This window comes from Equus quagga, chromosome 20, assembly GCF_021613505.1.
Source record: "Equus quagga isolate Etosha38 chromosome 20, UCLA_HA_Equagga_1.0, whole genome shotgun sequence".
Taxonomy (NCBI): domain Eukaryota; kingdom Metazoa; phylum Chordata; class Mammalia; order Perissodactyla; family Equidae; genus Equus; species Equus quagga.
Window position 1 is genome coordinate 19,861,467 of NC_060286.1, and position 16,054 is coordinate 19,877,520.

At 41.2% G+C, this 16,054-nt stretch overlaps 1 protein-coding gene across 1 annotated transcript in view; it reads left to right on the plus strand.

The window, feature by feature from the left end:
- The window catches only part of TTLL5 (tubulin tyrosine ligase like 5), a 273,379-nt gene that overhangs the window by 119,767 nt on the left and 137,558 nt on the right, over positions 1-16,054 (plus strand). The window contains exon 28 of the mRNA XM_046647530.1: positions 2,344-2,531. Coding sequence (XP_046503486.1) covers positions 2,344-2,531 — 188 coding nt within the window. The remainder of the gene's footprint in view (positions 1-2,343; positions 2,532-16,054) is intronic.

Below are 16,054 nucleotides of genomic sequence, written 5' to 3' on the forward strand. Positions count from 1 at the left end.
AACCAAAATCTCAACAGGTTTGTTATTGTACTTGACAAACCTATTCTAAAATGATAATGAAAAGGCAAAAGACCAAGAATAGTGAGAATATACTGAAGAAGAAAAGGTGGAGGAGTGTCTTATTAAGGCTTAACATAAAGCTATGTTAACTAAGATAGTATAGTATTGGAAAGGGTACAGGCACACTGACCAGTGGAACAGAATAGAAAGTTGGAAAGAATCACCCAAATAGGTGAAACTTTGACATTTGACAGAGGTGACATTGTAGATAGTGGAAAAGGAGGGATTTCTCAATAGTGCTGGGATAATTGGTTATCCATACAGGAAAAAAGTGAAATTAGATCCCTGCCTTGCACTATGCGTAAAATCAGTTTCAGATGCAAAACTTAAAACTTCTAGAATAAAATAAAGGAGACCATGTTTAAGATTTTATGATAGGAAGCAAAAGTAAAAACATAAGCAAAACTCCTATAAATCAATAAGAAAAAGGCAACCCAATAGAAAAATTATCAGTGATATCAGAAAAGAGGGAACAGGTGCTCAACAACGTTATTAATCAGATGAATGTAAATGAAGACTACCGTGAGATTTTACACCTTCTAAAAGAGGGAAGAATTAAGATGCTTGACAATACTAAGTGTTGGAGAAGATGTGAATCAGTAGGAACTGAAAATGTGTGGGAGTGTAAAAATTACCATTTGACATTATCACATAAATTTGTTTAAATTCACATACCCTATGACCCAACAATCCCACTCCTAGGCATATGCACAAGAGAAGTTCTTCATTATGTGCACCAGGAGATGTGTGCAAGAGTGTTCACGACTACACTGTTTATAATACCAATAAGCTTGAAATAACCAAAATACCCATTGGTAGGGGAATAGAAAAATGAGTTGTAGTGTATTTGCAAAATGGAATTCAAAACAGAAAAAATTAGTGAATTTCAGCTATACTTGGAAAGAATGAATTGTGGAAGTATGGTACTGAATAATAAGCAAGTCCCAGGAAACTACTAAGTAGGATGCCATTTTTGTAGAGCTCAAAAACAAGCAAAATTAACTAGTGTTTTGTTTAACTATGCAAGCACACACAAATACATAAGACAGAAGTATATTTTAAAAAAGGAAGGGGATGAATGAAAGGGGGAGATTAGGGATGAGGAGGAGCACCTGGGTTGATGCATGTTAATTGGTGTGTGGTTCTTGGGTTGGGCAGTAAGTTCATAGATGTTCATTATAGTATGTTTTATAACTTCATCTCTTATAAATAGTATTTTGTATGGACTAAATAATATAAGAAACATGGAAAAATCTGTTAGAGATTTTTTTTTTTTTGAGGAAGATTAGCTCTGAGCTAAGTCTGTTGCCAGTCTTCCTCTTTTTTGCTTGAGGAAGATTCGCCCTGAGCTAACATCTATACCAGTCTTCCTTCATTTGGTATGTGGGTTGCCACCACAGCATAGCTGATGAGTGGTGTAGGTCCGTGCCCAGGATCCGAACCTGCAAAATCAGGCTGCCGAAGCAGAGCACACCGAACCTAACCACTACGCCATGGGGCCAGCCCCTGTTACAGACTTTTTAAAGCAGTGTCACCAAATTGTATATATAAAATGACCATGGTTGTCTAAACGTTAATAAGACAGAAAGAAAACACATTATAATGTTTCTAATTTTCTCAGTTTTTAATTTTTTTCCAATGATATGTATGACTTTTATCATTAAAAAAATATAAACTTTCATTTTATATTAATTTCTTTCTGCCAAAATTTCAGTGCTCAGAAATAATAGAACTCTCTGATATTATAGTTGAAAGAAGAAAATTTAAATCTGAAAGGAAAATCAGTTGTTTGATGATATAAGATTATTGCTGTTTTTCTAAATACACTCAGTTTTGCTTTTATCGCTACTTCCTTTTTGAGCTTTGTAAGAAGGGCTGTGGATGATTTGACACGCGATGTCATAGACTAACAAGTACAGTCACATAACAAGAAAAACAAGAATTATGAGTTTCAAGGCTACATTTTTTATTCATTAAGGTTAGTAAATTCTGGGATTGATTGTTCCCTGCTACATATGACAAAAATTCTTTTTTGTGAGGCATTCGTAGTGAGCAAAAACACATTCATAAATGCATGTCACAATTTGGCGGTAGGACCAGTTTCTAGGGTACGGTAGGGATTTAGTTTTGTTTTGGTGAGCATCTGTAGATAGTTTATTGCTCCTTAGGTTGTCGCAGATCCCTAGGATTCAGTAAAGTGTCTGTGGGCTGAGACTTCTCTGTCATCATCCTGAGTTTTTCAGGGCTTTTTTCCTAAGAGGGGAAAACTTTTCTCTTTTTTAGCAGGTTCATGCCATCCAAACAAGCAGCATTCAGGAGTAGCCAAAACACAAAAGGAGGGAGAAGATGGTTCTTCGCACAGCAAACGATACAACCAAAGCATGGTGACGGCCGAACTTCAGCGGCTGGCTGAGAAGCAGGCAGCAAGGCAGTATTCGCCGTCCACGCACATCAGTCTCCTCACCCAGCAGGTATGGACAACCGGTTTGGGGAGCCCAAGAGCTCTTTGGACCCGAGGAGAGGATTAACAACAGGGTACTCTGTCCTCCCCTGTCTTTATGACTTCCCAGAGACTGGTGACTGTTGAATGAGTGTTAGTGAGTTTCAAGCTAAAGAATGAAAGTGTTCCTCTTCAGCTTTAAAGAAAGAGTTTCTGTTACAGGTATTGCAAAGTTAAGTCTGCTAAGGCTCTGATGTACTTACTTCATGGATAAATAGACTTGAATGTTCAGCTGTAAATATACTTTTAAAGGATCTTTAAAAATAACTTCTTCCTTGGTAAAATTTTCCAGTGAGTTCTAGTCTTATAAATCTTTTTACCAGAATGCCATAACATTACCTTTTACTTTCTTTTTTTTTTTTTACTGTACTACCTTTCATCTCATGACCTTAGGATGTTTTCTGGGTACTAGTTAATGAATTATTTCAATACACTCTTATCCAGCACACATCCTTCTCCCCATTTTACAGATGAGGGAAACTGAGGCTGAAAGAAGTGATGTAATCAAGGTCATCCGGCAAGCTGGATGGATACCAGGATTTTGACTTTGTTATATGTCTAATAACAAGCTTACAACACAGTGAAGTTAGATGAAATTTTCAAGAACTTTGGGGTTCTTTTTGCCCTTCTTGCTGTTTACCCCTATGGTGTTTAACTGGAAGTAGAAGCCGTATTTTCTCCTTTTCCTTAATGCAAAATAGCAACAAACTTCTCCAAAGGAATCATCATAATTTAACTCCACAGTTTTATTTTGCTATATCTGTGTTGTGCCGAATTCCTTAATTGGTGGCAACTCTGTAGTGACAATGAAGTCTAGAAAAAAGTGAAGCTGAAAATTACTTCAGGCGCATGTTAAAGTAGGCAACACACTGCTCCCTGGTGGTGCCCTACTTCTCTGTATAAAGTTTGGGACCAGAATTCAGATTATTTTTTAAATCCTTAATAGTTTGAAGCAAGTGGGTGAGGAGGACTAATGTGATATAGGAAGCAAGGAATCTTACATGGCATGTTGAGACTTGAAAGGAGTTGGATAGTTAGATTTTAGTGATAGAATAGAGGGAATAGAACATGATGACTATGGTAGAATGGAAAGGAATTTTGAAATGTGAAGTAGCTACAATGAAGGTAGGGCCAGTGATTTGCGACACTTTTTTCATTGGGTCATTGACTAGAGTATGTTTCCGATTTATACATGAGTAGCTAGAAGCACCAAGACATTGAGAAATTTTCTTTGCAATTGTAGTAAAAAACTTAGCTAATATTAGTCTTTACATGTTTTCAACTCCTGTCATTTGGTAGACTGCAAAGCTTGCAAAATGGCAGGATTCTGATGCCGTGGAATCCAGGGTGATTGTATCCTAGTTGGGAAGTCATCCCCCTTCAGTCCATCTTTCTTATCTAAGAAGAATTTCAGTGCCAGTGAATTAAAAGTCCATCAGACCTCTCTTCGTAGGGATCTGAACTTGCCATTAGATGTCAGTCTTAACTTTTAGAGTCTTGCTAACAGGGTGGTTAGTGCCTGGTACAATAGTGAGGGAGCTGCTGCTGTATGTAATGAGCAGGGCAGAGTAGTCGAAAGAGAGCTGGATTAGCCATCTAATGACCTGCCTACTTCTTCCACTTACTAGCTGTGTGATCTTGGGCAATTCACTCAACTTCTCTCAACCTTACAGTCTTTATTTGTTCATGGGGAAAATACAACAGGGTCATGAAGATGGTGTGCAAAAACCTCTTTGTTAGGTCAAAATGTCATATGCTTGGAAAATATTATTTCAACCATAAACAACTTTCATTAATAAATGATTTCTAATCTGATTTGAAATAGGTTTTTGGATAAAATATAGTGTTACCAAAATAAAATATGAAAAGCTCAATTATATGTTATTTGGCCTCTTCCCCTCAGAGAAAATAATTCCTTAATTTGGAATTTGGAAAATTCTGCCTTTTATTGTTCTTTTTCTGGTAAATAACTAATAGCGTGTTATAATGGCTTAATATCAGCTCTAGTATATTTGTTGACTAGCTGTTTCCTTTTTCTCCTAGCTATGTTTGGAAGAAAGTTTCTTACTCACTCCTCTAGTTTCTTACTCACTGAGGCAAGTGACAAAGTGTCCATGGCTTTCTGGTGAGAGGGGGGCATCCAGACAGGAAGTGGTGGGGGCTCTGCCCTTCTCTCTGGATTTGAAGAATGAAAGCTCACACTCAGCTGCGTCAGAAGCAACCTTGTGTCCAGTTATCACTTTAAATGCTTTTGATTTCCTCTTACCTGAGACTATTTCCTTATTTTCAATTCCTATTTTGTGTTTTCTTTTTTTTTTTTCATATATCCAATAGGCTTAATGAATATTTTCTTTTCCCCTTCCCTTTTTTTGATAAGATAATTCTGGATATATTTATTCATTCACTTGCTTTCTAATTGATTATTTTGTTGTTTTATCTTCAATCTCCTTCCTTCTGCTCTCCCTAGTTTTGTGTTGTTATTTCCTCCCAATATCTTGAGTTGGGTACTTAATTTATTTACTTTCATTCATTCTTGTTTTTTACTATATTTACAGCTGTGAATTTTTCTCTGAGCATTGCTTTAATTATAGCATGTAAGCTCTGGTATATCTTTACATTTTTTTCTGTGGAGAGTGTTAAGAGACCTATTAAATGAGGAAAGCTGATTTTAAATTATTTATGCTATTTTGGAAGATGAGTATAAAAAATTGAAATCCTTGGGTATTTCTGAAAAATCATTTTATCTATCATTTCAACTACTTAGCTCATTAAAGTTTTTTTTTTTTTTGGGACTTCAGCTACCAGAATTATGGTACAGTTCCATTAAAGTTTTTAGTGGCATTATCCATAAAACTTTTCATTCAGATGTGTTTGTTCTATTTATTCATTCAAAAACATTTTGTTAAGCTCTTCAGAGTGTTCCAGACTTTGGTACTAAGCCATAAGCAATAGTCCTCAGCATGAAATAACTAACAATCTGGTGAGGGTAACAGCCACATAAACACGTGATAATAAAATCATGGAATACGCATGACAGAGATTTCTAGGGAATAGCAAAACCACCAAAAGGGGTACCTAACCCAGCCCGTGGGTAGGCGTGAGAAGCAGCCCAAAGCAGCCCTCGTGGAAGAGATTACACCTAAACTGAATCTTCAAAGTAGACAGGTGGGTGGCAGAAGAAGGGTAGGGCAGGATCCAGAATGAAAGCTGGCGTGTGTGTATGTGGGAAAACAGCAAGCTGGGTAGTGGTGTTGGAGGCTAGGGAGTCCGCAGGGAACCTGGAGGAGAAGTTGAGCTGATTCCAGAGAGCTTTGAGTGCCCTGTGAAGGAACTTGCCCTCCATCGCAGTGACGATGGGGAGCCCTGGCAACAGTCCACGTAGCTGGCAGGAGGATGGCTTAGAGGATGAAGCAGTGTCACCCCTTTTTCCTCCCTGCTCACTGGTGAACATGCTGGGGAAAAGCTAACTAGCCAGAAATAAAGAAGCAAAGTACTCTGACAACCCAAAAATATGATGATAAAACTTTGAGTTACCCAGAATTTACGTTAGAGGTTAGACTCTTACGAATTTGTATGGCTGAAAACAGAACCTCATTTACCTTCTAATGACTTTTACTACCTCTGCAATGATTTAACTTTGTTTATATCCTAGAACACATAAGAATATCAGACTTTCCCTGCCACATGAAGTGACCACACTGGCCACTTCAGAATTGTGCCAGCACAAGTATGCTTGAAAAGTGAAGAGATACATGTTCTTAACATAGAGTTATTCAACTGATACCTTACAAGTCTGAGCAGAGAGTAGGTCAAATTTAGTTCTTTCCCTTGGCACGTGAGAGGCTGGTTATCTTTTGGGAATGAGATCCTTTGGAAATTACTGTCTACCTCCTTGAAAGCAGGGCTTTCTAGAAGCATCTTTCGCCTCTGGGGAAGAACACTGAGGTAGCTGACAGGGTGCTGGAGTCGAGCTTCAGTGTAAGGTCTGCCTATCTCTGCCTCACAGTGCTGCGAGAGGTGTGCTTTCCTCTCAGAACTGCAGCTCTGCACAGACATAGCGCTTGGTGGTGTTTGCTGTTAGCGAACAGAAGAATGTGGCGAATTAGCCCAGCTCTGTGGTGAGGAGTGGGAGGCAGGGAATCAGGGAGCACTAGCCCGCTCTGTGCGGGCGAGTGTGAGATTTCAGGACCCAGCTATCATTAGGAGCAGCTCCAGCTCTTCCAGCCTGGGAGTTTAATCAAAGGGATAACAGCAGACCACCCAGGCGAGGGCTCCAAGGCGGACGAATGTGCTGTGTCAATCTCTGTTCCCCAGCCAGCCAGTGCCCGGGATGTGGCCAGGCCTCCTGGAAATGTGCTGACAGATACGTAGGAGGGAGGAGACACTTTTGCTTCTCACATTTTTCATTTAGATGGAGAATGGAAAAGAAAGCCATTCAGTTTCTTTCCTTTGTTGCCCCTTGCCCTGATAGTCCTAGAGAAGGGTCTATGCTGAGGTATAGAATGTTCGCTTCACACCGCTTACTCATTCACACTCATTCGTATACAGGGGAATTCTCTGTCGTTTCTTCTGCTTCAGCAGCTACCATCGTAGTCGTGCTAATTTCTTCAGGGTCCACAGTGGACCTTGAGTGAATCCCAATTTCAGAAATTCCAGCTTGAAGGTGGAATTGGCAGAGAGGGAGCTAAATTTTTGAAATAGTTACAGATGTTCTCTCGGACTGAGGCAGATGGCACCCTGTTTATCACAGGCTTGGCTGTTGGGCACTGGAAGCTCTCTTCCTGCCTCCTTAGCTTATCGAGACGCGTTTAACTGCTGTACGTTTGTGTTCTGAGTTTGTGGTGGTTTTCTAAGCCTAGCTTCTCTTTGGTTCTGTATTCTTTTTTCATAGAAAAAGTTACTCCTCTTTGTATCATATGCATTACTATTTCCCATTTCTAGAGACAGAAAAGGATAATTGGAAAAAGCAGAAGCTCCTGACTCAGTGAGACCTTGACAAGTCGCTTAACCTCCTTGTACCTTCATTTCCTTGTCTTTAAGACGGGATGATTTTAGTATCAGGACTAATTCTCCTCCTGGACTCTTGTGCCTCTCTACTCTAGGACCTAGATCCTGTCGAATTTTCTAACTCTTCTACGTCTCTCGAGACTTTAAACCCCTAATTTTTCTTAGTTACTTGGCCTACTGCATGGTCTCTTGTTCTAAAATAACCTTTCTTTTGCCCTGCCAACCTCTCAAGCTCTTGTCTTTTATGTGCTCCCAAGCTTCTCTTAAAGGGACATACCTCCTACCCCCAAACCCCCTCCCCCTCTACCTCCACACTTACTCTTGCAGTCTGACTTCATCTCTTGCCATTTGTCCAACTCTCTCTCAAAGGTCACTGATGACCTTGGAATTGCCAGCTTCGGCCACCTGCTTTTAATCCTCATCCTCCTTTAGCATGTGGCACTATTATTGACGACCTCCTACACAAAAACTTCCCTTAGCTTCTCCAACCTTTCAGTAATTCCTGAGAGTGCATTTCTTCCTCCTCTTTCCTCTAAAAAGCAGATCCATTTTCAACAGTTTTTAAAAAGCCACTGGTATATAAGCCTCAGATATGTAAAGCTGACACCCGCAGAGTCTCTGACTGAGGAGGGCGGGATGATACCTGGGCACCTGCTGCTCCCTGCTCTTCACAGGTGTCCTTCAATATACCTGTCAATTCCAGGGCACAACACAACTGTTTTTCTCTCTATAGTTTCCCCTTGGGTGAATTTTCTCTTCCCATAGCTTTATCTAGTACCGTTCCATGGATTTCTCCCAAATATGTGTCTTCAGTTTGAACCTCTTTGCTGAGTGCCAGGTCCAAATTTCCAACTGCCTGCTAGACGTTTCCACCTAACTGTATTACCAGCATCCAAAATATTAGACATATTTTGAAAATACTCAAAAAAATATTCAACATACCTAAAACCTGTTTGTTCTCCTCCCTTTGTTCCTCTCTCTGTTGGTGACTCTGCAACTCCCCTAGGGATTTAGCTATGGAGCCTTTGGTTTATCGTTGTCTTTCTTTGCTTCCTCGTTCTCTCTACATCCAGGCAGTTGCCAAGTCTTGTTGATTCTGACTTTCTAATGTCTCTGATGTATATCTTCTCTGTTTCACTTTCACATCCACTGTCCTGCTTAAGGCCCTAATTATCTCTCAGCTGGACAGCTGCAGTTACCTCCTAAATGGTCTCCTGGCCAGTCTCCTCCTGTTCACCCTAGTCTTGGCTCTAAAGGAATCTTTCTAAACCACAAGTCTAAGAATAATACTCCTCTGCTCAAGAATCTCAAGGGGGCTTCCTGTTATCTACGACATGAAGCCCACGCTATTTAATGTTATTCAAAGCCTTTATTTAGAACCTGGCTCCAGGCTACTTCTCCAGTCTGTCTGTCTCCCATCACGTGTGTTTTGTGCAGTGCAGCCAGGTTTTCTGTTAGTCTCCATGCCTTCGTCTATGCTATCTTCTCATGGGAAATGTTCCCCAGTTACCATGTCTAAGCTTAGGCATCCGTCCAGGCTCAACATAGATGCCACTCACTTGTATGCACGCCGTTTCGCTCATGACACTGTGTATGTTCAGACAGCTGTTTTCTTTAATAGACAGTGAGGTCTTTCAAGGCAGTGTCCTTTGCTGCCTCAGAACCTGACTCATGGGTAGTACTCCATAAATGTGTTGATTCTACTGGACTGTAAGGTACTTGATTGAGGATAAGGACCATGTCCATTTTTTCACCAAAATTTTCCCTCCTGGTATATAGTGTGCACTCAATACATATTTTTTGAATAAATAAATGAATGAAGAACCCCCTGCTTCCCCAGCCAGAAGTCATCTTCATTCTCTGTGCTATAAACTACATGATGTAGTTTAGTTATAAAGTACAGGCTTGCTAAATTGAAAAGAATTTCCTTTCTACGTTTTGTCAGTTTTCATAGTCTTTTAAAACTATTGCTCTTCATTTCTTTTTATTGACAATACCATACCTGTCCTTCATAATAAAGCGTCTGACATTAATTGAGTGTCTACTTTGTACTAGGCACTGTGCTAAGCACTTTATATGCATTATCTCTTTAACTCTATGAGGTAGGTACTTATTTTTCACAGATGAAGAAACTAGGAGCTGGAAGGATAAGTGACTCTGCTAAGGCCACACAAGTGGCAAGTGACTGCACCAGGACTCTAACCCAGGCCTGTCTGACTCCGTGCTTTTTCTCTCATTGTTTTTCTGCTGCTTCCTGTTGGAATCAGGACTCGAACCTCTCATCAGACCAAAATGATGGCGTTGAACTCCGTGTGCCTGTTCCTGCAGGATTGCTGCAGTTGTAGCCAAGCCGTGCTTGAGCCTGCAGAGAGAAACGAGGAAGTGAACTTGCTCGGTTTTCTTGATTAGAAGTGCTTCTTCTCTCCTAAAGCAGGTTGAGCAATGTGTGGTTCTGTCTAGATTATCAGTTATTTGTTGAGTGAACGAACTCCTCATCAGATTATTTTATGGTGAAGGCAGCAGATCCTTTGAGCAGGCTAAATTCGTCCTTGTTAATCCCCAGAGATTCGGTAAGAGTGGATCTATTTATCATGGCGGCAGCAGGCCCCATCCACTCACAAAATCTGAATGTGTGTATTGGAAGCACTACAAAGGAATTTAGCTGTTTTGTAAAGTTTCCCAGGAATGTCTTTGGCAAATCCTGATCTGGAACTCCTTCTGGATTTTGGAACACTGAATGTGTATATGTATATGTATATTATGTAAATGGCAAAGTTCAACAGAGAGCAACTATGTGCCCAGAGAACTCAGTGCTGATGTATCAGAACTGCAGAGTCTCTACTTTGCCTAACCCCTTTTGAAATTGGGCTAACATTATAACTGTTATCTCCTGGTGATTGGAGTGTAAATTTCTTGGGCTTTATTTTATCAGCATCCAGGAATCCATACAGGAGTTGAAACTGTCTTAAAACGTGTTGGTTGTTGTAGCTTAAAGCATTGGTTGTTGTGACTAATAATTTCATAAATGCTCATGAAGTGAGGAGTGTTTTAAAATGTAGCTGCTGAAGGACGACTCTTTTCATGTTCTTGGTTGAATACGGTCTCTAATACTTCTCCAGTGGTGAAAGTCTTGTAATAAGTGCAAATCTGGCACTTTCAGTTTTCCTTTTGAGTGAGACAGATCTTGGTCCACTGGTGTTTCCTTTTCAAGAATTGCCTTTTGTTCTAACAACGTACACTAAAACAAGTCAGAAAGGCCTAGCCACAGCATTTCCCTATTCCAAATCATTTAGAGCCCCATGATTGGGGAAATGAAAAGTTCCGTGGCATGCTCACTTGATGCAGCCTTTGGATATGATTGACACAGAGAACGTTATTCTCAAGAGGATGTTGATGTAGTTCTGAGGACAGTATGAATGCAGATTTAGATCAACTTATCTACGTATCAGCCCAAGTGATTCTTAACCTTTTTGGTGTTAGAGATCCCTTTGAGAATTGAATGAAAGCTGTATTTCCTTTTTCTGACAAAAATGTGCACTCAAACTTAGAAATTTGTATTAATTTCAAAGGGTTCATAGACCCCCCCCTCCGCCACCACCACCACCACCACCTCCCCCCTGCAACTAGGCTCCCTTTTGATGCCCTGTGGACCTATGGTCTCCAAGTTAAAAACCTCTGAAAACTTTTAGATAGCATATGGCCCTTAATATCAACGATTTGGCCCAACATGATCACTCCAAATTTATGATCATCTTTGCTTCAGACATTCTTTATATATTTGAGTGCTATCTCCCCACTGGGCTGTAATCTCCACGAAGCAAGGATATTTTTGTTTTTTCATTGTTCTGTCCTCAGTGCTCAAAAGAATGCCAAGGACAGAGTGGGTGTCTGATAAATATTTGTTGAATTAATGAAATAATCTTGTGAAACCCAATCTCTTGACCTCATCAGGTAAGAATTATCTAAGATTTTATGGACCGTGCTCTAACGAGGGAATTGAGCTAGCCGAGATTGTAAGCTGCATTGGGAATGTGATGCCACCGATTTGCTCACATGTTAAGCTGTTATTAATTAAAATTTTAATATTGTATTTCCATCTCCTTTTTGATAAATAAGATACATGAGATTTGCAAACAGCCCTAGTGAACCTAAGGTGCACTAAGTGAATCTCAAATCTAGTGTTAGCCCTTTGCAGTTCCAGTGCCAAGAAGAAACGAATATAATATACACATTGTGCAGACATGGAACAAAATCTGTATGTCAAAGCTATTATTTCACCCCTTTGAGAGTCTTGCCCAAGGCTTCAAGACCAGGCAGAAATCATCTCTAAAATTATTCAGGGCACTAGCAAGAGCAACACTTATCTCTCACTCTAGTCACTGATTATTTTATTTCCGTTAATTCCAAAGCAGTCCCTCCGTTGCGGTCTACTCAAAAAGAGGTAATTTGGAACCTTTCATTTCCTTGCTAGCCTTCCAGTGACATTAATCACTTTTCTACTCATAGTGAAACTAGCTGCTCTCTGGCGAGAGGGGGAGTGTGTGTGTTCCGGAGTAGATGAGACCCACTTCCTTTACTGTATAAATGCTTTTGTGCCTGCTGGGCTAAGCTCTGGGGATGCAACAGTGAATCAGATACAGCCCGTTTCCTAAAGGAGCATGTAATTTATGGGGCGAGATAGGCAAATAAACCTGCAATTAGAATACAATACAAAATGTGGCATGAAGCTCTTTCAGCTCCACCACCATGCCCTTAAAGCAGTTTAATGGCAAGATCCTTTACAGCTGAGGAAGATCTTTTATGAAAAGTTTGACATTGGGAAGTAAAGCGTGAGGTGGTCGCAACAAAGTTTCAGGATCCTGCTGTGCTGAAGTGGTTTGAAGGACCTTCCTAGGGCCAATGATGAAACACCGAATAAGCTTCTGATCTTCCCATTTCCAGGCTGGGGGTAATCCCTGCCTCTCCTGGCATAGCTGTATATAGATTTGCTGGTTGTGTTTTTCCAAAGCAGCAATGATAAACCTTTGGTACTGTGTGAAGAAAGGTAAAAGTCGTGTGAAAATCTACAGGCCCCAGTCAGAGGAGGGTTTTTGCCACTTCTTTTGTAGACAAAGTGTATCCATAGAAATGTAGAATTCTGTGGTCTGCTATGAGTAGAGAGTCTCTTGTCCTTAAGGGACTGATAACACATGCATACACAGAGGCAGATGCTGGTTAATGATCCATTGGTGGAGGACTCGTGGGTTTACACTGGATACTGGCCTCTTAATTTTTTCATTAGCGTGTGTTGTCTTTTCAAATATCTACTAAAACCTCACCATCTTTAAATATCAGTTTGTTTGGTTTTGTTGTTCCATGGTGGAGCTGGAAGTTACTGTGCACATGCTCATTAAACACTGAGTCATAGAGAACTGTGGCTGGATTCAGGATTCCATTGTCACCACTTTGAGGTTCAGGAGAAGATGCCCACAGAGAATCCTCTAGGCTAAAGCCTTCTCTTAATCACTCTAAGATTTTTGGCTCCAAACTCCTGAGTGGAATCTCTGGCTTTGGTGACTTGAGCTAGACAGTAGATGATCCAGTGTCTTTTGTCCACCTGGCCTAAGGCCTGGACCAAAGCCATCTAGTCAGCCTCCTGGTGCCTTTTGCCCAAACTCACCTCCTAATCATGATCCTTAAACTATTTTACTGTTGAAGAGAGGCATGGAAGGATAAATCTAAGGAGAGGCACATTTTCCCAAAGGTTCTAGAAAAAAGCTGGCCTCAGATAACCACTATTTGACCTTCCCTTCTTATATGGCAGGCAGCTCCATCTTGCCCTACCAGCTGCATGGGAGGATGTCATCCAAAAGAAGAGTGCTCCAAAAAGAAAACGTAAACAGTGAGCACATGAACTCGAGAGCTTTTATCATGAGATTACAAACACGATCTGCAGTCCCAAGGCCCAGCACCCTTCCTTAGCCTGGGAGGGCAATGAGGGGAGACCGACAACAGTGTGTCCTGCATCCCAGCGCTACTCCCTCTCACCTGACTGTTGTGAGTCTCCACTGATCTGAACTTTCTAGAGATGGAATGTACAACATGATGGCTGTAGCTAACACTGCTGTATGATATGTAGGAAAGTTGTTAAGAATAAATCCCAAGAGGTCTCATCACAAGGAGAAGTTTTTTTTCCTTTATTTTCTCCTTTCTTTTCTTTTTATTGTGTCTATATGAGAAGATGGACGTTACTTGAACCTATTGTGGTAATCATTTCACAGTATATGTAAATCAAACCATCATGCTGTATGCCTTAAACTTATACGGTGACGTATGCTGATTATTTCTCAATGAAACTGGAAAAAAAAAGTTTAAAAAAACTCAACTTTCCTTATTAATCCCTTTCAACCCATCCCACAAAACAGCACTAGATTTACCACCTACACCACAATTCTGACACTGCACTCCTCTGGCAAACCTTTGAGCAAACTTACTGTTTTCTGCTTTATCAGGAGCAGAATCTTTCGTCTGGCATTCAAGAACCTCCCCAAACTGGTTTTCTCTTTGTTCCTGTCTTCTGTTGCTCTAAGTTTTAGCCATATTAGACTCCTTTCTGATTCTCATAGTTCCTGCATTTTAACTTATGCTTTTTCTTTTCCACCTAGGAACCACTCTCCCCTCACCACCCCCCCGCCCCCTCCTCCCCCACCCTGCCAATTCTCCTGCCTCTCCTTTTAGGGCCAACTCAGATGCCTTCTTTGAATTTCCTTAGCACTTTTATTATGGCACTTACTACATTCTGGAGGCCTTAAATACTGCTATTTGTCTAGGTGTCTTGTCTCACTTAATAGAGTACACATTCCTTGATGGCTTGAGGGCAGGGGCCGCATTTTAATCTGTGTATACCCTTAGGACTTTACCCAAGGTCTTGCCTATGATAGGAAGTACGGTAAATATTTATTGAAATAGCTTTGGGTTTGGACTTCTTTCGATCATTCAGGACTGTGGCAGTTCTAGAGCATGCCGACTAGAGCAAAGAGGTCTAGTTAGGCCTGTCTCCGGATCCTCTTTGGATACCAAAAGGTTATATATCTGGGTGGGTGGTGGGCATATTCTGGGAAGCCATCAGGGCAATACCATCATGTTTTAATTATAGCGCTGGCAGCAGTGCTACTTTCAGCAAGCAGCAGTAACAAGCAGTAACACGGGCGGGCCAGCCGCCGGAAATTGGCGTCCCTCTCTGCTTCTGCCCCCTTTTCAATCCATCACCTGTATTTATTCCTGCTGTAATTTAAACACCTGTCTAGATGGAATGCATGCAATGTGTCCCTACCCCACACATTCAGATATTTGCTCACCTGCCTTATTCGGAAGGCTGGCTCTAAAATAAACAGTGTTTTGGTACTAAAAGAAAAATGCGCTGAGGTCACCGTGGCAATGGACATGAGGAAGGGAACGGGAGTGGAACCTCTGGATAAGCTGCTCCAGGAAAGTGGGAGCAGAGGAAGAGGAGGAGGAGGAGGACAGCAAAGGGTGAAATATCTGCCAGCAGGCCCCAAGGCTTAGGCGGTGGTGGGATCCCGTGACCAGATTTTCCCACAGCCAGTCATTCACTTAGCGAACCAGCTAGAGAAAGAAAGGCAGGGATGGAAGGATATTTAACAGGCTGATTGTCTGGAGGCTTAAATGTCTTGCTTTATTTTCAATGACTGCTGTTTCTCATGGCAGCATAGCAAGTAGACTTGGAATTTTCGGAAGCTTGTTCTAAACTGTTTTATCTGCTTTTGCATCCTTGGCATATTTAATGGTTACTCATGTTAGTGTTTGAGCATCTGAACAACATTGAGAAATAGTAAAACCTTAAAGTTCCTCATAGAATTATTTTCTCTACTCCTTCCCCTTCGTTGCCTTATATTTTCCTCCTCACCCCATTAAGGGCATTTCTGCTAGTTTTTGGAAGATCCCCTGAGCTTTATGGAGAAGCATGGAATGATTCCTCTTTGCTGTTCTCTCCTTTCCTTTTCTAGCATCCCCTGTAACAAGTGCTTCTCAAACATTAAGATGCAGGTGAATTGCCTGTGGGTCTTGTCAAATGCAGATTTTGGACCACGGGAGCTGAGGCTGGGCTAAGCCTCTGCATTTTTTTTGAGTAAGATTAGCCCTGAGCTAACATCTGCTGCCAATCCTCCTCTTTTTGCTGAGGAAGACTGGCCCTGAGCTAACATCGGTGCCCACCTTCCTCCACTTTATATGTGGGACGCCTACCACAGCATGGTTTGCCAAGTGGTGCCGTGTCCACACCTGGGATCCGAATGGGCAAACCCTGGGCCGCCGAAGCGGAACATGCGAACTTAACCACTGTGCCACGGGGCCGGCCCAAGAGTCTGCATTTTTAACGAGCTCCCAGGTGGTGCAGATGCTGCTGGTTCACAGGTGGAATTGTAAATTCCAGGCTCAGTGGTCCAAGATGGTGGGAGTAACACAGTGATTAAAACTACAAGATTGGGA